The 23991-nt window shown below is 46.5% G+C and overlaps 1 protein-coding gene across 1 annotated transcript in view; it reads right to left on the bottom strand.

The window, feature by feature from the left end:
- kif16bb (kinesin family member 16Bb) overlaps nt 1-23991 on the bottom strand; it is a gene marked incomplete at both ends in the record, with an annotated part of 181183 nt that overhangs the window by 95826 nt on the left and 61366 nt on the right. The window contains one exon of the mRNA XM_084321873.1: nt 216-335. Within this exon, the coding sequence (XP_084177999.1) occupies nt 216-335 (120 nt within the window). The remainder of the gene's footprint in view (nt 1-215; nt 336-23991) is intronic.

Genomic DNA, 23991 nt, shown 5'->3' with positions numbered 1-23991 from the left:
GCATTCAAGGGGGTAAAAAGGAAAAACAAGGCCGGGACTGATAGTGTTAATATCCACTTCCGTGAACAACACGCAGCGGTGCTTTAGAGCTGGAAAGCCTTCAAATCGGCTCATCGTATGGGGAAACGTAGCCGAATACACAGCATCACAGGCTTTTTGTACGGAAACATAAAATGCGTGTATCGAAGGGGAAACGTTAAAAGCGGCTTATTCACTTTCAGGTGATAGAGGATGATGCCGGCGCTCAGTAGGTCGTCGTCGATGCCAATCAGATGAGGCCAGTGGGAGTCGAGGACCACCCCGTTACCCGCCTTCCTCAGAGCTAAGGTTTCCTCCTGGGGGAACGCAAAAGAGGAAAACAAGTTGATTGATTGATTGATTGAAAACGTTATTAACAGATTGCAGAATGGGTACAATACAGTACAGCTCAATACAAACAACTGTTAAGAGGATGAAGACCAGAAAAAGACTTTCGTCTTGTTTACATAAGGGTCCTCCATTTTCAATTCATCAAGACATGTATGACATACAAGACATACAAATATACGGTACTGTGTAAGAAAGAGAGAACATCATTAAAAAATATATAGAAGTCCGAAGGGGAAGAAACTGTACATTAGAGGGGGTTGGGTGGGGGAGTGGGGGAACGGGATTTTGACATTTACCGGGGCCAGTTTTTAAGAAAAGAGGGGAAAAGAAAAGAGAAAATATAGCCCCCCCAATAGCCTCCTGTAGCCCCCGAACGGCGCACAATATAAAACAAAAAAAATAAACGCAGACAGACATTTAATGGCAACCAGCAGAAAGGTGAATTCTTTACGAGTGCTCTACCTCGCCCCCGAAGGCCGGGCAGAATAATAGTGCCGTTCTGACCGTGTGTGTCGCCGGGAAGGGGCGGAGTGGCTAACGGGCAAAGGAGGCGCCGTAAATCATTCAGGATTACCATGGCTACAGTGTCAAACACTGTACACGGTGCTCACCGGGCGAAACCGGCTGCATCAACTCCCGCCACACACACACTGTGTCGTACGCGCCATTGGTTTTAGTGATACATAGCTATAAACATCCTCCGCAGCTATTAAAAGACTCCCGGACTGGTGAAAGTGAGTCAACTACAAATAACGGGGACAAACTTCAGCTAATGTCATCCGAGATAAATATATATATATACATACACACATATATATATATATGAGGAGAGTGTTGCTAAAGATAGAAATCAAATTAAACTCAAGTCTTGGGTTCCTCATACATGAAGTGCAGGCGCATCATTTGTAGCCATGAATACAGCAAAACATTTTGTCTTTGTTTTGCATTATTCTGATATCTTGTGGAGATCAGGTGAAGAGTCGTGGGAATACAAGTCAAAGCAAATTCTCAAGGTTTTTATGGATATTTTTCTGTGGAAAATGTGTATTTATCAACGCCGATCCCATCTTGGGAGTGTGAATAATTAGAAAGTAAAAAAAAAATAAAAAGGGGTCTATATGTCACACAGTGACTGATGCCCTATTGGACTGATATTTCAGACACAGCCGCCACACACACACACACGTGGAGACATTACAGTCACATCACAAAACCAAAAGTCAGCTGCAAATCAATGTCCACGTGGAAAATCCATTGGCCCGTGTCCAGAAGTCCCTGCTAAATATGTATTTAATGGCATTTCGGCACCTCGCTACAGGAAGGTGATAAGAGCTAGAGAAATTGATTTAATCCGTGAAAAGCCATTTCTACAGCATACACTTCCACCTCTGATCGGTCCCAAACGCCACCTACTGCCGCCAACCTAGAATAATAAGACGAAGCATAATAGACGAAGAGAGAGAGAGAGAGAGAGAGAGAGAGAGAGAGAGAGACCGCACAATTCACAAGGGGAGGTAGTAGACATACTACTACATAATACTTAAATGAATATCTTGACATTTAAGTTGTTTTTCTTAAGACACTTTGTCACATTGTGTGAAAAGAAAGAAGCCTATTGACATTTGGATGATGCTTTATTTTCCCGGTCCGCAATTTCTAAACTAAAGAAATTAAAAGGAGTGGACTACCTGTTCTCTTAAGAAAACAAACGGAGTAGACTGCCTGTTCTCTTAAGAAAACAAAAGGAGTAGACTGCCTGTTCTCTTAAGAAAACAAAAGGAGTAGACTGCCTGTTCTCTTAAGAAAACAAAGGAGTGGACTGCCTGTTCTCTTAAGAAAACAAAAGAAGTGGACTGCCTGTTCTCTTAAGAAAACAAAAGGAGTGGACTGCCTGTTCTCTTAAGAAAACAAAAGGAGTGGACTGCCTGTTCTCTTAAGAAAACAAAGGAGTGGACTGCCTGTTCTCTTAAGAAAACAAAAGGAGTAGACCGCCTGTTCTCTTAAGAAAACAAAAGGAGTGGACCGCCTGTTCTCTTAAGAAAACAAAAGGAGTGGACTGCCTGTTCTCTTAAGAAAACAAAGGAGTGGACTGCCTGTTCTCTCAAGAAAACAAAGGAGTGGACTGCCTGTTCTCTCAAGAAAACAAAGGAGTGGACTGCCTGTTTTCTTAAGAAAACAAAAGGAGTGGACTGTCTGTTCTCTTAAAAACAAAAGCAAACTAAGAAAAACGCTTTTATCTGGATTAAATTAAATAAAGAAATCCAAAATATCAAGCTATTCCTGTAACTCGACTAAAAGGATACAATAAAGATATTCATGTAACTTGGCTAAAAGGATATAATAAAGATATTCCTGTAACTTGGCTAAAAGGATATAATAAAGATATTCATGTAACTTGGCTAAAAGTATATAATAAAGATATTCCTGTAACTTGGCTTAAAGGACATAATATCAAGCTATTGCTGTAACTTGGCTAAAATGATATAATAAAGATATTCATGTAACTCGGCTAACATGATATAATGAAGATATTCATGTAACTCGGCTAAAATGATATAATAAAGATATTCATGTAACTCGGCTAAAATGATATAATAAAGATATTCATGTAACTTGGCTAAAATTATATAATAAAGATATTCCTGTAACTTGGCTAAAATTATATAATAAAGATATTCCTGTAACTTGGCTAAAATGATACAATAAATATATTCCTGTAACTTGGCTAAAATGATATAATAAAGATATTCATGTAACTTGGCTAAAATGATACAATAAAGATATTCCTGTAACTTGGCTAAAATGATACAATAAAGATATTCCTGTAACTTGGCTAAAATGATACAATAAAGATATTCCTGTAACTTGGCTAAAATGATATAATAAAGATATTCATGTAACTTGGCTAAAATGATATAAAGATATTAATGTAACTTGGCTAAAATGATATAATAAAGATATTCATGTAACTTGGCTAAAATGATACAATAAAGATATTCCTGTAACTTGGCTAAAATGATATAATAAAGATATTCATGTAACTTGGCTAAAATGATATAATAACGATATTCATGTAACTTGGCTAAAATTATACAATAAAGATATTCCTGTAACTTGGCTAAAAGGATATAATAAAGATAGTCATGTAACTTGGCTTCTTCTTGTTGTGTCCACAAGACAGTCAATTACAAGGCTTGGCTAGATGTGGTACAATAAAGATATTCATGTAACTTGGCTAAAAGGATATAATAAAGATATTCATATAACTTGGCTAAAAGGATATACGGGCAAGCTTGAGAAAAGACCAGACCTGGTCCAGGAGGAAGCCTTACTATTCTTAGCAGAAAATATGGTAAGGTAAGGAACACTTGGCCTCACGCACCCTTCCAAGTTCAACAGAGGTACTAAATTAAGCAATCAAGAAAGCGCAGACTTTCCAGGCAAAGGTTCAAGGCTGATGACCTCTGGGTCCCGCGGGGCTTGACTCCTGCTGAATAACCTGCAGCGTAAGCATACGAGCGGGCCCGCTGTCAGAAGACCTCCCCCCTCCCCCCATCTCTGTTAAGCTGTGGGACTAATGCCTCACATTGCTATGGATTATCATAAGTACCTCCCCAAGAGGAAGGAGAAAATATATCTCATATGGAGGATTCAGAGCAAGTCAATACCCTGCATAAACTAGCAGCCCCCCCCCCCCCCCCCCCGTACCCTTCCTCCTCCTCTGACCTCCCTCTAACTCCACCTCCATAGGGGTTGGAGGAGCGTGAAGTGAGAGATGTGTCCACCGCCTGGCATCTCTCCTGTCATTGGCTGACGTGAGACGGGAGAAATCCTTTTTTCCCCTAATGAACAGGGAGAGGCATCGACCCCCCCCTCCCCTGTACTTAATTAAAGGGATTCTTCACAGACTCCATTAAGAGGTGAGGAGCATCCTGGTAGATAAATGCACCTTGTCACTTTACCCCCTCAGACACCCAGGAAGAGATGAGATCCTATCCCCCTTCCCCTCTCTCCCTCTCATATGTCTTGTTTACACACAAATACACAATCTAGCTCTCTTGCAAACACACACATACGAGTACACTCTCTCTCCCTCCCTCCCTTCCCCCCTGTCTCTCTCTCTCCCCCTCTCTCACCACACCACATCCCCACCACACCCAGTCCATGTGTCCATCAGTCAGTCAGTCTGTCCGCTGTGCAGAGAAAGTCTCGCCTTCTCCCTCCACCTTCCTGATGGAAGCAGCTGGTGAACATAATTAACGGTGGCCTAACTATGCAGCCAGGCTCAGTCACCATTTAAACAGCAAATTACAGCCATCATCTGTGGTTGGGTAGACATTTTTATGGATTTTCCCAGCACTTCCCAACAGCTTAGAGCCCCCACCCTGCCCCTCCAACGTGGTTCACCATGCATATCAAACACCGCTATAGTTATGCCCGACCAATCATCCCCTTCCCTTCGTCAACCTTCCCCTCATTCAGAACAAGAGAAAGACGTCTCCTCCAGTTTCAAGTGCTCTGTTAATTTTGAAAGACCAATTTCCCCTAAAAAGAACGATGTTGCGGGTTGCGGGGCATCACAAACCTGAAGTGAGTGATGAATGCTGTGAAGGCAACTTCCATGACCGGTTCTGAAAGACATGTTGAGCCAATTAACGGCAATAAAACAATAAAAAAAAGTACAAGGTATTTATGTTGCGTTCGTGATGCATTTCAACAACCCTGAAGCGCAGTCTCTCACATGGGAAGCCAGACATCTACCAGCGATGTTCCTCACTGGTTCTTAGGTTATTTGTGGCTTCATGTGGGACACTGAGGGTGTTTTCATACCTATAGTTATATTATCATACTGGCCAATCGCATCTCGCTCTTCGCCATAATGAGATATCTCTTATCTCCTAGCACTACTGTGCTCATGAACAAACAATTGCACCCATGAACCTGACCAGGCCACGCCCCAGCGTCCTCCTATAAGACGCCGGACATGGTCATACTCCACCCTCCTTTTTTTTTTTTTTCAACATGCCCCTGGAATCTTCTCGGCACATCCTAACAGCGCATCGGGCCTGTCCTGGGGTTTCCACGTCTCGTGACAGCGGACCGAGGGACGTCGCGCGGCGGCTAGCTGTCGGGCTAGGTCGCGCACTGGTAGGGCCTGCGCTGCCAGGCATTAATGCTAGCATTTGTGATACTGCTCGTTGTCCCGTGAGACAGCAGAGTTGTGTATTGGCGCGTGGGGCAAGATATTTGGGAAAACATGATCATCATGACTCTGTTTTGGGTGTTTTCCCGGCTATCCTAGTGCGCGCGGCTAATGCTAATGCTACAATGCTGGGTCTCCGTTCTTGTTCCCCGCCGAGGGCTATCTTTTCTAAAAGGTCTTCCCTCCTCTTAACCATTCATGCTGACGGTCAATCGGTGTCTACTGTTGGGAGTTTTGACGGGGGCTTGTTTACCATTTCATGGGTGGATGAGCTGAGGCCTAGGGCTGGTGTGCTTTTTGTGAATCTATGAATTGTGTGCAGGACTGGTGTTTCTCTGGTCTGCATCCCCTTAACATTTGTGTGTATGGGCTAGCCCATTCTGCAGTGTGTTAGTAGAGTTTTCGTTCATTTATTCATTTACCCCTTCATGGGTGCACACCACAGTGGAGGTTGCTGCATTCCTACTAGTGAGGCAGTGCTTCACTGGTAGTAGTCTTTTGTTGCAGCCACCACTGGTGCTCCGTGCTTGTGAAGCAGTTGGCATCAGTCCTTTGCCTCTGACATGGTGGAACGGTGTCCCGCCCGGCCGACGCCATGAGGCGAGTCGGCCCGGCAGGTGGCTGGTGGGCTGTTAAGCCTATATCGCCACGGTATAGAATTAGCAGCGACTAGTAACATTGTTCGAATTGCTGTTTTTTCTGTCAAAAATGGTGTCGGGTGGCGGGGCCTTAGGGCCAGCCGACCTCGAAACATTGCGCGAGGTTTTGAGGTTATTAGCTTTGACCTAGCCGCAAGCTATAACCGCAGGGAGGGCTAGGATGCTGTCAATGCTTGTTTACAGACATCTTGGTTGGATCAGTCTCCCCTTGAGGAGGAGAGAAGTTTTTTTCCCTCCTCAGGGCTCCCCTCTCCGCAGAGGGACTTTGGTCTTTCCACAGGAGTGAGGGGCGGTATTTGACCTAGGCCCCACACCGCGCAGCCAGAGGTGAGGGCGTGGCCTCGCCAACAACTGTGGCGAGGCCCTCAACCAGCGGCCATGTTTCCCCCACCTGAGGTACCCTGGACACAAAGACAACAGGTGATCGCAAGGCCGACAGCCTTGGCGGCCGAGGGATCGGCTACATTAGACGAGCACGCCCTAAAAAACCGTCGCCGTCTAGCTGTGTCTAGCTCGTTCTCCGGTTACTCCCCCCCCAACACTAGCGGGATAAGGGCTCTGATTTGTTTCCTTTATCTGCGGGCCGCGTGCCTTCGATGAAGCGCAAGCGGCCCCACGTTTCGCTTCTCATGGGGACAGGGGCTGACACCCAGTTGCTGGCTAGGCCTGGGTCTGTCCGTGAGAATGTTGTGCTGTCAAGCGGCTCCCACACCACACGTTCTGCGTCTGTGTTTGGTGAGCCTGGTGTTGTGTCTGTCAACAAAAAAGGTTGTCAGTGGGGGAGCTCGAGGCCCTTGGGGTCGCAGCGCGAGTTCCCCCTGCCCCGCCCTCGCCAGGCCGGGTATCACGTTAGTGCCTCCCACGGCCGGAAGACCGGCGGTGGTCAGGCAGGCGCGCGTGATTTGGGTGGTAGTAATATCACTGCAGGGCTACGGTGTGTAGGAACCCACCCTATCGCGCAGTGTGGGGACCTCACGCCTTGCATGTCCAGCTGTAGAACAGTTCCTCAGCAATCCATGCCGGGGAGGTGTTCAGTGGGGGAGCTTTTGTCACCCAGTGTGATGTCAGCTTCCCCCGTATCAAACCGGCCCTTTCTGTCGGGGTCCCCCCTTGGGTGCGATTGCCTCATTGGTAGTGTCAGGGTCCAATATCCCGTATTCCGCGTGACACCCTGCTGACGCGGTTGGCGGGTCCAGGGTTGGCAACGCACAGCGGGTGGGACCGGGCCACCTATCTACGATTCCTGGCGGACCAGCGCCAAGTGGCGGTTTGGTACAGACCCTATTCAACAGCAGTGACAGCTCTGGCCGATCCAATCTCTGTGGGCGAAGCAAGCCATTGTCGTGGTCCCAAAGGAGGACGCGATGCGTGGCGTTTCCTCCCGGTATTCTCTGGTGCCCGAGAAATCGGGGGGGGGGGGGGGGGGGGGGGGGGGGGTGTCAGACCCATACTGGACCTGTCCCATGGAAGGTCCAGTATCTTCACCAAGTGCGTGTAGACCGCACTGGGGCCTCTGTGTCGTCGGGGGTTTCGAAGTGTATTCTGCCCTGGACGACATTCTGGTCCTTGGCCGGTCAGGGTAGATCGCCAGGTCTCATACCAGGCAGGTGGTGTCTCACCAGCCTGGGTTTAGCTGTAGACTGGAAGTAGAGTTCTCCTCTTCCCAGTCAACGGGTGGAGTACTTGGGCTTTTTCTAAGCTCAAGGTCTATATGGGCATCCCTCTCGGAGCGGCGGCGAGTGGTTGGGTTCTTGGCGCGCTCGGGAGGTTCCGTCCTTGGACGGTTATGGCGCTGTCCGTGATGTGCCTGCTGCTGGGGTCCCTCTTGGCCTCCTCTTCATGGGGAGGATGCAGAGGTGGTTTTTTCCAGTATGGAAATGGACCCGGTGTGAGACATATGGAAGCGGCTGAAGGTTCCCATGTCAGTACTGGGGGACCTCGTCTTCTGGGGAGGGTCTGGTGCCCTCACCTACGGGGTCCCCTTGGGCAGCAGGCTGTCACACGTCACGGTCTTCACCGACGCCTCCCTCATGGGATGGGGGGACGGACGTGTCGGACCAACGCAGAAGGGGGCAGCTGCCATGCTGCCCGGTCTGCGCTACATTCAATGTGTTGGGATTGAAGGCGGTCCTTCTGGTCCTCAAACGGCTAGACCACCTTGTGGTGGGCAAGCATGTTTTGGTCAGGATGGACAACACAACGTCAGCGTCGTATATTGTCAGACAGGGTGGAGTGCGCTCCCCCCGTCTGCACCGGGCGGCGGTCGGGCTCTGGCTATGGGCGTTCTCCATCTGCTCTGCCTGAGGGCTCTCCACATCCCTGGCAGGGTGAATGTGGGTGCAGGTGTGATGTCGCGGGGCGGTCCTCACCCTGACAAGTGGGGATTACGTCCAGACATAGTCGGGCAGGTCTGGGACCGATTCCGTGGCCGTCCGGTATTCTGTACGCTTTCCCCCCCTTACACCCGATAGCTCAGCTGTTGGGGCTGGTACGTCGAGAGGGCGGGACTTGGTCCTGCCGGGGCTCAGCTGTGTGGTCCCCGGCCCTGATTCAGCTATTGGTGGCCCCGCCGTGGCCTGTTCCGTGGTCACCGCGGGCCCTCTCTCAGGCACGCGGAACTCTGTTCTGCCTTCCTGTTCTGGGGCAGCCTCTAGGCTTGGCTGCTGACAGTGTGAATCTGGTGGGGATGCGTCTTGACTTTCTGTGGTTAACGCTATCCGGTACGCGCACGCTCCATCCTCTACCGCGGCCGTTTACGCTGGGGAGTGGCGTATGGTCGAGTGTGGGGGCGGAACGTTGTTCAGCCACCCTCTCGTGGGACGTTCCTGCTTGGCGCTCTGCGTCTCAAGCCTGTGGAACGTTCTCTGTCTCCGCGTGGGACCTCCAACTGGTCCTGGGCCGGTTGTCGGAGGCCCCGTTTTGAGCCTCTTGAGCAGGCGCCATTGGATCTGCTGTCTTGAAGACCGCGTTCTTTTTGGCCATCACCTCCGCTAAACGCATGGGTGAGCTGTGTGCTCTCTCGGTGCGGCCTGTCTATTCGGGCCAATATCGGTGCGACTCTGAGGCCTAATCCAGTCTTTGTGCCAAAGAATATCCGGAGCTCTTTTCGCTCCAGGGATATTGTGATTCAGGCGTTTCATCCGCCTCCTCACGCTAGTGGGTTAGAGGCGAGCCTTCATCTGTTGTGTCCTGTCCGTGCTTTGGGGTTTTACCTCAGGGATCTCAGGGCTGCCGATCAACTTTTTGTTTGTTACGGTGGCCCTCGCGCTGGTAAGGCACTGTCCAAGCAGCACCTGTCACATTGGTTGTGCGAGGGCATTGCCCTTTGCTACATGTTGGCTGGACAGGTCCCCCCTGGAGCTGTCAGGGCGCACTCCACTCGTGGAGTGGCGGCCTCTGCCGCCTTGTTAGGGGGGGCCTCGGTGGAGGACATCTGTGCTGCGGCCTCCTGGTCCTTCCCGGGTCCCTTCGTTAAGTTTTACCTCATGGACATGACTGGGAGTTCTGTCTCACAGGCGGTTCTGAGTTATATGACCTAATTATATGAATACTGGCTGAGCCTCTCGCTCTTAGCGCCCTGAGGTCCCTTGGTTGGGTTTTCAATGTTGGAAACTTTTTTTTCCGAGGAGGGTGGAGTATGACCATGTCCGGCGTCTTATAGGAGGACGCTGGGGCGTGGCCTGGTCAGGTGCATGGGTGCAATTGTTTGTTCATGAGCACAGTAGGTGCTAGGAGATAAGAGATATCTCATTATGGCGAAGAGCGAGACGCTCAGCCAGTATTCATATAACTAGGTTATAGGATAACCTTTCATTCATGTGCGGGGAGTGAAATTGCGACTATATGTTGCATTTTTTCATTTGGTTCGGTTAGCTTTCACACTGCACTTTGTCAAGCGCACCAAACATTGTAAAACAAATGTCAAGCCATGTCTGTAGCCATGCTATAATGACATGTGAAGAAGTATTCTGTAGCCATGCTATAATGACATGTGAAGAAGTATTCTGTAGCCATGCTATAATGACATGTGGAGAAGTATTCTGTAGCCATGCTATAATGACATGTGGAGAAGTATTCTGTAGCCATGCTATAATGACATGTGACGAGGTATTCTGTAGCCATGCTATAATGGCATGTGAAGTATTCTGTAGCCATGCTATAATGACATGTTAAGAGGTATTCTGTAGCCATGCTATAATGACAGCTTGTGTATGAAGGGTACAGTAGATGCTGAGAAATGAATACAAGAAGGGCAGGGAACACTATAATGATGAAATAGGACACAACGACATGAAGCAAATTGAGGGTGAACTGCAAGAATCAGAATTATATCACCTGCGAGTTCATCTGTGCTGATTTTAGCACCTTTGTTTAAAAAATACTAAAAGATTTCTTATGTCAAAAAGAAGAAAAAAACTGGTTTGTTTATTGTTCCTGAAAGGAAGTGAGGTTCCTCCCATGACATCTTCTTCTAAAAGGAATCTAAAATAGGGGATTGGGGAGGGGGGAAGGGGGCATACAATGCAAACCATTACTGTCTGTGTGTGTCTTCCCCCTACCCTTCTTCCTCTCTCTCGCCTCACTACATCTCCTTTCAGCGTCGGTCTGCCAAGAGGCTGCTCTCGAATCCATCTCTCATTAATTACTGTCCTTTCCCACGTGCACTGTAACCAATCTGGGAGGGGTGAGGATGAATAACTTTGCATTTCAAATCTGCGCCCGATACAGAATTCAAACGTCTGTTTACCGTGTTCTCTCGCTTGCCTCCTGAGCTGCCATTTACTCCGGCTCTCACCGTGCCAACAGGAATTAACCTGCCAAATATGCACACGGCTGAAGGAGACCGGGAGAACACCGAAATGAGATTCATGTTTTACACGAACATGTGCTGCTAATATATGTGTTTTGTCATTTTCTAAATAAATAAAAATGTCTAAATAAATTGGTAACTGATGGTAAATTCGTGTGGAAATAAGTCAGCGGCAGTGATTTGATTGGCCGTGCACTTTCACTGCAGATAGCCGATTGGCTGAATTCCGGTGATGCCACGTCACATGTTACTGTACCTCAGTGACATTCCATACTTCCACATGGATTGACCGGGGGCACGCTTAGGTTTCGTAATCACTCAGACAAACCAAGAATGAGACCAAATTAAGATGATCATATCACAATATCTTTCTTCATTTAGGATGGTATAGAGGTATTTGACTGTATAGTTTTCCAGTACAATTTCCAATGTGATTTGACATCTTGTAATACAATTGTCACTGTGCCATTTCATTTTAAGTGGTCTATTTTCTTTAACATCTTGCAATTCTGCTGCAACGGAAAAACAATTAAAAACTAGCCTATGTGTTTATATTGTGGATGGCTGTAGAGTAAACCTCCATGCCTTTGCATGGATCCATGACGGTATAACTCCTTTTGAATAATAACCTAACTTCCTGCTTGGACTTCAGTCCAACAAAGTGACAACCATAAACACAGACAGAAGCGTTGCCTTTCACAGAACAATAAACGCAAGAGCATGGATTAAATCAGGGTTATCATTTCAGGTGGTCTGGTTATATTTCATTGGCTACGCTGTCTGCTTCGCACTATGGGATACACTCAGCGCCAAATGCGCATCAACTTCTCACATGCACCCTTCATCTGCCCGACCACACCCACCTCCGGCCAGCATATAGCCCAGGTGTGGTTGATCAGCTCCCTCTTCCTCATAGTTTCAACAAAACGTGTGTGCTCACAGGCCTTCGGCAGTTGTAACAGAAGTTAGTTAGTTAGTTAGATAGGAGTTGTAAGGATATGCCACCGAAGTCCTTGTTTCAGGACTTCCCCGGCGCATTCGGAAAGGGAAGTGCTTGGAGTGCCGCTGTAGTGCTCGTTATGGAGTTTTCCTAGCAGACCGGTGCTTCTCTTCGAAGGGCTACCGGTATGCTGTAGCGCGGCCGGTGGACTGGCTGTCGAACCAGGGGAGAGACTCGCTGTCTTCCCTGGCGTGCTCCCCTCCAAATGCCTTTTTACTCCTGCATGGAGTGATGGGGTTAGTTGCAGGCTGGACGTGGGAGAACGCGTATTCGAGAGAGGCGCGTCAGAGGGAATCCCGGACAACAGGAGGGTGTGTGTGATGCTTGTGTAACCCTGAGGTGTGTGTGTGTGTCCTTTCTCTCGAGTGAATGGACCCCACCCGTCAGTTCCTGCTGTGTCTTCTTAGCCAGTACATTCTATGTGTCATGCTGGCTCGCACCTTGTATCGCCTGTTTTTTAACAGTGAAGTGCCGCGCTGGGCCATGCAGTGTAGCCACATTCCCCACTCGTGTTTCATGAGGATGGGGAATGGTATGAGAGGCCATTTAGGACATATACCGTCACTGTCACATATACATATTGAAATGCGTCTCGTATGTCTACACTCCCCACTCGTGTTATGTAATAGCACAACAAACGGGGAATTGTGGTTTTGTATGGTATATTGTGAATGAGATACACTGGGGTAAATGAGACTATAATGTATTTTCCTTGGTCTGCATCCCCCTAACAATTGTGTGTATTGAGGCGTGCTGCATTGTACCCATTCTGCAATCTGTTAATACGATTTTCAATCTATATTAATCGTGTGTGTTGGATATGACGTTTTAGGCAAATCCCCCATGAGAAAATGCCTGATATGATGCTAGACGGCTTAATGCCATTTTGCCTCGCCTGTGGGGAGGCACAATGGTAGCAGGTCTTGCGTTTTTTGTCATCGACGGGTCCTTTTTCAGTAAAGAAAATGTACTGGTTTTGATCAAGTGCCCCACCGATTCTATTATTATTGTAATATGTTTTGACCCCACTGCCTCCTGGCGTTTAGCCCGGAGGACTGTGAGCGGTGCTTGAGGTTCCATTTATTTTATTTGAAAAATACTTGGAACTGGCGTTACACTCGGCGGGGGCATTAAACTTAATCGTGTGTGTTGGATATGACGTTTTAGTCTTATCCCCCATGAGAATATACCTGGTATGATTTCTGACTGTGTCTGATACTAGATTGTTCAGTGACCCTACAGTCTGTTATTTATAATAATGTTAAAGCCGCTGTATCCGGTGGCGCTCAGCCCGGAGGCAAGCGGGCGTTGCCTGGTCCCATTTTTTCAATTTGGGACCAGCGTTATACCTGAAGGGGGTCCTTTACAATCTATTCATATGTGTATATGATGTTTCGTCTTCTTCCTCTGGAGAAGGCCTGGTGTGAGGGGCTGTACTATATTTATTCATTAAATATCTTACATCCAGCTCCTCTGGTCAATAAATATGATTTTCAATCACTATTATGTTTCGTGTTCAATCTATATATCATGATGGCTTGCGCCTTATATCACCTGTTTTGAACAAGGTGAGGCGCCACAGAGCCATGCAGTGTGTCCGCACTTCCCATTCGTGTTTTGTACGCGACATCTGGGAATTATGGATTTAGGCATATGTATATAATATATGGTAGATTGAAAACCGTTTACCATGTCTGATGTGGTGCCAGACAATGGCTTGATCGTGTGTGTTGGATATGACGTTTTAGGCATATCCCCCATGAGAAAATGCCTGATATGATGCTAGACGGCTTAACGCCATTTTTGCCTCGCCTGTGGGGAGGCACAATGGTAGCAGGTCTTGCGTTTTTTGTCATCGTCGGGTCCTTTTTCAGTAAAGAAAAATTACTGTCTGATGTGCTGGTTTTGGTCAAGTGCCCCACCAATTCTATTATTATTGTAATGTGATTTGACCCCGCTGCCTTGTGGCGTTTAGCCCGGAGGACTGCGAGCGGTGCTTGAGGTTCCATTTATTTTTATTTGAAAAAGACTTGGAACTGGCGTTGCACTCGGCGGGGGCATTGAACTTAATCGTGTGTGTTGGATATGACGTTTTAGTCTTATCCCCCATAAGAATATACCTGGTATGATTTCTGACTGTGTCTGATACTAGATTGTTCAGTGACCCTACAGTCTCTGTTATTTATAATAACGTTAAAGACGCTGTATCCGGTGGCGCTCAGCCCGGAGGCAGGAGGGGGTGTCTGGTCCCATTTTCTCAAATTGGGGCCGGCGTTATGCCTGAAGGGGGTCCTTTACAATCTATTCATATGTGTATATGACGTTTCGGTCTTCTCCCTCGGGAGAAGGCCTGATGTGAGGGGCTGTACTATATTTATTCATTAAATATCTTGCATCCAGCTCCTCTGGTCAACCATGAGCGCGAGCAACACGGCGCGTTAAAAAGTCAGTCTTGGGGCGCCCTCGTGGCGCATACCATAGTGCCTCGCGCACCTACGCGGCCGACCCGGGTTCGATCCCAGCTCCCGTCGTTATTTGTCGCATGTCCTCCCCACCTCTCCTCCCATTCGCCCTCTCCTCTGTCGGTCCTGCGTGACCAATAAAGCTGTAAAAATGCTAAAAAAATATATAAAAAATAAAAGTCAGTCTTCTCCCTCTGGAGAAGGCCTGATGTGAGGGGCTGTACTATATTTATTCATTAAATATCTTACATCCAGCTCCTCTGGTCAACCATGAGCGCGAGCGACACGCCGCATTGCCGCTCCCACTGGGAGAATGTAAGCGGTGAAGTATTGTATTTACGTATCTGTATTTACATATCTGTTTTTTGCAAAAAAGGGGTTCCCCGCTATCCGTTAGCGGATATATGGGGACCCTCGCTAGCTCTGGCGTTAGCAACCAGGGGAGTTGCGTGTGCACCTCCCCGGTTCGGGTTGTTTATTCACGGTTCTTTTTCGTCTTGCTCTGTTTCTGGCTCTGCTGTGATACAGCAGGTGCCACATCCACGACGGCCAGATAAAATCGGTTTCATTCTGAATTTTGTTGGCAAAATAGGTCGATTTTCCGGTCCCAGTAAGGGGAACTGGTTAAAGGGTCTGCCCCCGTTTTCTGTGAAAGCGGGGGGTGGAGGTTCAGACGCGTGCCACACGTGTCTCCCGATCGGTTGATTTTAGGAGGAGGCATGGTGAAGGTTCCCATCCTCGGTATGGGCTGTTAAGACAGCCCCCCCTACTGCTGCAAAGGGGGATGACGTCTGCCCACACAGGGTGGCCCTACTTGTCATTCGAATATGGGGTGGAAGAACGCACAGTGGTACTGTGCTGTGTTTCCCCCCCCGACTCATATGAGTGGATGATGAGTTGAGTTTTTAGCTCTGCCACTGGGTTGTCACATCTCACGTGGCGGACTTCACCGACTCCCCCTAACGTGGGGTGCCGGGCCAATACGGTGGGGAGGTAGTGGGCCTATTCTGCCTCCCTACGGCCTAACGTATTGGTAATTAGAGGTCAGTGCTTCCGGGTTTCGGGTGTTTTTCAACACTGCCGTTAGGAACGGGCACGCCCCCGGATCTGTCGGTACAGTATAGAAACGGCGTTTTCTATGTGTACAGATGGGAAGGAGGGTTTTTTGTGTAGGTTTCCCTCGTCCGGGCTGACAGACTAAGGTATTGGTCAGCCTGTAGGTCCTTGTAACCCCTGGGGGGCTCGGTGAGAGGGCTCGTCTGGTTAGACGTGACGGGGCAGGCCTGTGGTCACAGGGGGGGCCCCCCACCTATGTGGGTGGGCCAGTGGAATGCTGCTCTCGGCGGTCAGTCCTGGCTCGGAGCTTCCGGTGTGGGGCTGTGTGGGGCAGGCTTGCCGTCACAGGGGGGGGTCCACCCGGGGGTGGGCCGCGGCGGAGCTGTTTCGGACAGCTGGCCCCCGTGGCACCCTCTGTGACTCATCGGTCAAGCATGTGCGCACTCCCTCTCTCGGCGCGATAGGAAGCACGGTGGCCCTGGGGGGGGGGGGGGGTAGGGCGCTGTCGTAAATCCGGGTGAGGACTTTTGGTCCTCATCGGAACCTTCGGGGGGGTTCTGTCTCGCGGCCATGGCCGGCGGCCCCGCCTCTGTAAAGGAGAAGTGCGGCTCTTGGAGCTGGAACCCCTTCTGCATCCCGCTGCCGGGCAGCTGGCGGGGTGCATGGTGAGGTAGACTGCGGTTTTTCGCATGATCTACTCACCTTATGCGTTTTGGGGTAACTGTGCCCCACTGCGCATGATTGGAGTCCTTCCCTCCGCTCCTCGTTAAACCCCACCCCATGTTTTTCTGATGGTCGTGAAGGGGACCTCAGGGGATGAATTTGTCGGGCTACGCGCCCTGCTTCGCCCGTTGTCCCATAGTGTGAAGCAGACAGCGTAGCCAATGAAATATAACGAAGGTTATCCTATAACCCTAGTTATATGATTGGTGTAGCCGTCTGCTTTTAACGCAGCCCTGAGGACCCTTGGCTGTGTTTCGTTGACATTCAGACTCGGAAGGGGGAGCTGATCAACCACACCTGGGCTATATACTGGCCGGAGGTGGGCGTGGTCGGGCAGATGAAAGGTGCATGTGAGAAGTTTTCAGTTGACGCGCATTAGGCGCTGAGTGTATCCCATAGTGCAAAGCAGACAGCTACGCCAATCATATAACTAGGGTTATAAATAATCAACTCAAAGAAATTTGACAAGGCTTTTAAAAATCGCTGGGATCAAACTTTGCATTTCTAAGTGTTTATCTTTTCTCCGATAGTACTTTGAAAATCAAGCGCGTGTGAAAAGAGAGCGTCTGGATGCACTCGTTACGTTACTCTGCATGCTGAACGGGACGGAGCCAGACGCAGGCTCGTAATGTGTCTGCCGCATTCCACACGGGAATCTCACTAATCATCGTCACTCTGGCAGAAATGCAAATGCGTGGGAAGACAAATGTCAAATCCATAAAGTGGCTCATCAAAACATTCAGAGTTACGGCAACATCAGTGTGCCGAGCGGTTGCCCCGGCACGCCGTCCATTTAGCCAGGGGGGGGGGGGGGAGGGGGGAGTATGCCAGGTATCCTAATGGATCACTTTACACTGGAGACGACTGGCTACGAGCACAGAGACACCATTATTATTCAGGATACTCAATTATTTCCTACTACTCAAATATTTAGCACATCAAACCTTTGATCAGAGTGACGGAATATGCAAACCTATCCAAAAGAGAAACGTTTTGGATCCACCATCTAGATGCATTACATTATCTTGGTCTTAAATTTGACTTGCATTGGCATCCGTTTCTGTATAAGGCCGTGATTGGTGATCTCCCGCCCTTACACCACTTCCATTGCCGGATTGGAGCTCTGGATCTCATCACACTTGCTCTGGTGATTGGCTTTTACACACAACGGTTCCCAGAGTTTGCACTCAAGTTAGGAAAATCAGCTTTTAGCCGCTGTGCCCCAGAAATGTGGAACATTTTGCAATGCACTTTAAAATTCAATTCATTAGCATCTATTGGTCAGCTTAAATCTTTAATAGCAAACCACTTCACCACAGTATGCAGTTGTTTAGTTATTTTTAAATGTCATCATTGATTGACGTTCTGTTTCTATGTTGTTTTCTCTCTTTTTTTTTTATTCATTATGTTTTGAATTTCTCATTGTAAATGAGAGCTTGCTCTCAATGATCCTTCGTGATTAAATAAAGATTGAATGAATAATGAGGACTTAAGACTTTACTTGTTTTCTATAATTATTTTCCATCTAGGGTTCTTTTTCGACATTGCCATTTAACTTGTTATGCATTTTCATATTTATATTTCTCCCCTTTTTGCAATCTCATCTCATTATCTTTTCTATGTTCTAATAGTCATGTAATCCATTACACCCGTCAGGCCATCATCTGGGTCATGTGACTATTTGGAATATCATTATGTCATCAGCCTCTGTATAGGTCCAAACATGTTGGCAATTTTAATGTAGCCATAACTGTTGTGAAGGGCCAGATTAAACTGAATATATATATGTATCGTTTGATATACTTTGTATATTATTTATATATATACACGGAATATCCCTTTACCTGCGTACAGACCAGAGTAATATTCGCTCTCCTATTGGACAGCGCCCCCAGGCGCCAACGCGCAAGCCCCCAACGGCAAGTTCAAAGACAACTCCAGGCATGTCAGAACATGCCCAGAGTCTGCGTAGTAATACGAGACAAGGACTGAGGTTGGGACTAGATATTCACTTAAGTATAAATACGGCGCAGGTGTAAACAGCAGTAATTCAGTTCAGTACCTTACCACCTTCACCACGAGTCAACGTGCAGTGAAGTGAGCAACCTTGCATCTAAATAGAGCATTGAGAACCGCGTGCGAATAGAATGTTAAAGTGTCAGAGTTTAATGCAGTAACGTTGAGTTCGACTTAATCTAATGTGAAGTAATAGTCGATCATTTATTGTATATCGTGCGGCCACAGTTTTTCCGTGTGTAGCATTACCCATCGGTTCGTCGTGTCTTTAGCTAGTGCACTTATCCAGGCTGTGTGACCTAAATACGTCGCCCACACCCGAGGAGTCCTAGGCGAGAACCGTTGGACATGTACACAGGAGAATTGGCACCGGCGATTGCAGAACCATTCCTGGTTGGATTATATTGCTTTGGGACCGTGACTACCGGAGAAGAGCACCGTTGATTTCCACTATCATTTGGGATTTAACCTCGTGAGGATTACCACTCGGGCCTGCCTCGTGGAAGGGGCTGGCTAGCTGTCGTCAATGCTGTCGAGCATCTTGGATTACAACTATTGCTTTTGTCTGCGGATCAAGGGAGTCTCTTTATTCCTCGTTGACTCAGACGGAGTACCCGAACATTCCTCTACCCATTGTCTCCAGTTGGTACCGGTGTTGCCCTATATAATTGCTACTATACAACAGGTGGCGTCAGCTTAGACCCATCGTAGGATTCCTACTATTCTTAGTGACTTATGCTCTTGACTGACTTTACGTATATTCTTCGTCATACAAGCGCGACCCTAATTCTCATTCTGTAACCTAACGTTGCCTAATAATAATAAATTACCCTCCAATAGTATTTCTGTGTCATGCCGTGTTCTTGTGAGTGTTCACCATCAATATTTGATGTACTGTCTGGCCAGTAATTAAAGTACATAACTAGCAGTGGTTTAATATATCACAATCTTTAATACAGTCAGGGTTTTGTAACCCCTCAGTTACAATAACAATAAAGGCTGTTTAATTGACTTCCTTCCTCTGTGTCATTGTTCAAGCCAGAGCATGTGAGCGGCGTGGATGGCAGAGAAATCCGCTCTTCACTCTAGACGTCTGGTTCCGCTCTCATTCGCTCATGTTGGCCCCCCCCCAAGTCGCTCTCCGCTCGCTCAGCGCTCAGCTTCATTTGCGCATCAAGCGCTCCCCACTCCACAGCCCGCTCAGTAGAAGAAAATAATTTGATGTAAATTAGCTTGATTTGACCAAACTACAACAGTCTGCACCCCCTGGGCCCCTTAACAATCGTTTGTATTGAGCCGTATTGTACCCATTCTGCAATGTTAAATAACGTTTATCCATTCAACTAGCTGTACTATGCTAAGCTAGCTAGCCTAGCCGCAATGCTATGGCTGATCCCATTCACGTTAGCATGTAAGCTAACAACAACAGTGTTAGCTTTAGTCTCTCGCTTTTTGTGAGACTAAACTCCGCTCTTGGTGGTACATTGTGTTGATGACTCTGCACCCCCTGGGCCCCTTAACAACTGTTTGTATTGAGCCGTATTGTACCCATTCTGCAATGTTAAATAACGTTTATCCATCCAACTAGCTGTAGTATGCTAAGCTAGCTAGCCTAGCCACAATGCTATGGCAGATCCCATTCACGTTAGCATGTAAGCTAACAACAACAGCGTTAGCTTTAGTCTCTCGCTTTTTGAGAAACTCTCTGCTCTTGGTGGTACATTGTGTTGATGTTGGTTTCGTTTCATCAATAAATGAGGCAGAACACAGTGAATGTATCCTTTTTTTTTTATTGCACTTTGTTTGTTTCTCACTGAAAATAAATGTTGCGTTCAGTCACCCGAGGTCCCGAGGTGATTTAAAGATGGCGGATTCGGCTTTGACTTAGCAGGATGTGTAGTGACGGTTCACCCTTCTGATTGGTTAAAAATTACCTTCATGTTTGTACATCGCCACCTATTGCTTTGGCATTGTACTACATGTATATTACATCAGTTTTAAACCACTGTGTGATCGTGTGCACTGAGCGGCTGGGAGCGGCTCGGAGCGGAGGAGAGCTCTCGCTCCGGAGTCGCTCGGACCCATTTTAAAACCCACTCCACGCTCACTTCAAAATCCACGCTCCGCTCGCGCTCCGCTCACATGCTCTGGTTCAAGCAGAGTGCTTTGATCATCCTCCTTTTTCTATTTAGCTTTTCCTGTTGGCACATGCCAGCACAATATCCCATGTACAGTAACCCAGATAAAGGCTTACCCTCATGAGAAATCCTGAGGTAAGATACAGGTGCTACCTGTGATATATGAATATTATCCAAAAATTATCCGTTATGTCTTTGGAAATGTATCCCATTGTATTCCTTATTCAGCTTATTCTGAATAAATCCTTAAAGCTGTAGTATTGTAAACATTTTAAGCACTGAAAGGATAACACTTTAATATTATTATGAATCAAGAGGGATCGATAAAAGCCCGGTCATCTGCACAAGAGCACTTTTAAGATATAGTGTCTAGATCAAATAGCAAAAGACACTAGCAAAGAAAAAGCTTGTACCCATCTTCGAGCACTTCAATCCATGACTTCCAATCAGTGTTGATGCTACAGGTGCAGCTCTCAGGTCTCTGAGCTCTGCTCTACTACTGCGGTAATCATGCACCATTAGCTTGGCAGTGCTGTTAACGATAGTCGTTCGATTTTTAAGAGCTGGATCTTGTAAATGTAGTCCATTGAATCAATGCATCCCTCAGTCTGCCGGCGGTGCCTACAAGTACCAGGATGCATTGCATGTGAGCTCCTTGCAAAACCCCGCCCAGTGGCCCAGTGAACTGGTGGGGGAGAGCGTTGTATTGGTCCTGTGTATAAAAGCCAGAAACGGCATCTCAGCTTCATTCCTCAATGGAAAAACTGAAAGAAATAACGACATACAGTAGGTCGATTTGTATTACTTTTATTGAGACGAAACATGGTACCTCATTGTATGGTGCCTGGATGACAGATAGGGTGACCAAATCCAAAATGCAGGATAGCAAATGTATTATCGACAAGAGCAATATTCATTGGATAATCAATATTTGTTTTACAGTTTGTTATAAAAGCAAATGGTCATCATACAGTAAGATGAAATCCAAGGCCAACATTGGTCTGTGGTTACGGACTCACAGAACCCCTTTGCACATGATATGCAGCAGATATCTCAGCAGGTCAACATACTGTAGTCCTTTATTTATGGCTCGTCCGGAGCATCGTCCGTTTCCTGGAATCTGCGGTACCGTCCATCCACAGGAGGATATTTGGTTGTGATATAGCCTGTACAACACACTGGCAAAACTAGACGTTGTCTTTCCCAAGTCTCTCTCCTTGTAGAACCCACTTCCAATAACTGTTGTTACGCTGCCAAATGGTATTGCCTGCAAATAAACACATTAGCGTTAGTCGAATAACGTTACCATAGTGATATTTATTTACATTCTCCACTCCACGTATATTTGTGTCATCTTGGCTCAATACAGTAACGTCAGCTGGCTAACAGTCAAGTCGTATCATACAGTAGCTGGCTGGATATCCTAGCTATAACTTAACATATGAGGAAGACTAGATATGATTATGATTAGATATGCAAGTGTTAGCTAGCCAAGGAAGCAAATGCAGGGAGTGGGGAATGTAATCTAGACTGATCACTCCTTTGCTCTTACAATGTCACTCCTTTGCAACAACAATGTAATGTGTAGATTATAGCTAACAACGCCAGATAATGTTATGACTAAAAGGATTGTTAGATGTTATTGGCCTTTATGAGAAGGTTGGTTGGCCCTGTCTGACGGTGAGTTGCACAAACACTGGTATTTGTTAATGTTTAAGGTAGGGATGTTCAATATTGGCTTTTTTACCGATACCGATATACCGATATTGTCCAACTCTTAATTTCCGATACCAATAGCAACCGATATCAACAGATACCGATATATGCAGGGTTCCCCCCCCCCCCCCCCAAAAAACGGAATAATTTCAGGTAATTAACATTACATATCTCTTGTGTGGAATTAACACAACATTATTAGGGATGTCCGATATTATCTGCCGATATCGGCATTAAAGTGTGATATCGGAAAATATCAGTATCGGTTTTCAATTTTTTTTTCTTTTTTTTACATTTCTATAGAAATGATGTCCGATATTATCGGCCTACTGATATTATCGGCCGATATCGGCATTATGTGATATGTGATATGTGAAATGTGAAATGTGATATCGGTTGATATCGGTATCGGAAATTAAGAGTTGGACAATATCGGTATATCGGTATCGGTAAAAAAGCCAATATCGAGCATCCCTAAACATTATGCATACTTTTGACAATAAATTAAATCAGAATTTGTTCTTACTTGCTTGCCTGGGTAAATAAAGGTTAAATAAATGTAAAAAAAAAAAAAAAATAATAATTGAAAACCCATACTGAAAATTTTCGATATCACATTTTAATGGCAATATCGGCAGATAATATCAGACATCCCTAGTTTAAGGCCCTTACTGGTAAAGCTACCTCCTTATACTACTACTATATCATTATTGGAATGGAATGTTGGAACCTATGAAACCCGTTCTAGTGACTGGCTGGTCTTCGAGGTCCCTCGAGTTTGCTCGGAAAAGGGTAAATCTGCATTTTATTATGATGCCCCTAGCTCATGGAATGAACTCCAACAATCCCTAAACATTGAGATTCTCCCCTCTATTTGCAGAATTTAAGACCTTGATTACTAATCATTGTCGATCAAGTTGTACGTGTTTTAATTTATTTGTTATCCTTGCTTTTGTCTACCCATGTCCTGTGATTTTATATGCTGCGTTTTCTATGCTGTATTTATGATCGCTTATGTACGTAAAGTAAACTCCACGTAAATGTAAATGAGGGAAGCCTCAGTTGCCTTTCTAGTATAAATAAAGGTTTGAAATGACAAATTAAATGAAATGATCACATTAGCTACACTATAGTGACAAAGATCTAACAATAGCCTACAGCATGGATGAATATTGTACTTACATCTTACAGCCATCTGTGCCTATTTGAACCCGCTGGCTTGGGCTGTTTTGTCCAGCTGGGAGGTTCCGTCTCCTCCTCCCCTTCCATACGCTGCATCTCCTCTGTGCTACAGTATATTCAGGCTCGAATAAGTAACCCTGAAGATCTGATTCCAACATTACATAATAAAAAGTAGTTTTCATCCAAACGCTCCAGTATAATCACGAGCAGCCATGATCTATCTATGATTGCGTTCGTCTCTACAGCTAAATGAGCGAACAAGATGGCGGAAATATTCTTGGTTGTCTGAATGTATAGACCCCCTTCTTCTCTCTCGGAATTCACACCTTCGGAGGCGGAGCTACTGGACTTGAGGAAGTGCAGGTTATAGTTCTCTGCTCGCCCCGCCCTTCTCCGGTTGATGCATTTTGCATCTTCCCAGCGATGTTAGGAACATCAAAGAAAAGGCTAGTTTTAAAATAAATCTTAAACACTATTTACACTTGCACACACAATAACATTTTGTATTCAGCACAGCTGGAATACATGCATACCCTGATAAATTGTTTTATTTTGGTATAACTGGATTTTATCTCTTGTTTTTTCATCTCCTGTTTTACATTTCTTTTTTTCTATGATACATGTTTTTACTCTATTCTGATTAATTGTCTTTGTGAT

Source organism: Notolepis coatsorum (genome assembly GCF_963971535.1).
Source record: "Notolepis coatsorum genome assembly, chromosome: 9".
In the NCBI taxonomy this organism is placed as follows: Eukaryota; Metazoa; Chordata; class Actinopteri; order Aulopiformes; family Paralepididae; genus Notolepis; species Notolepis coatsorum.
This window is presented reverse-complemented; position numbering and strand designations above follow the sequence as displayed.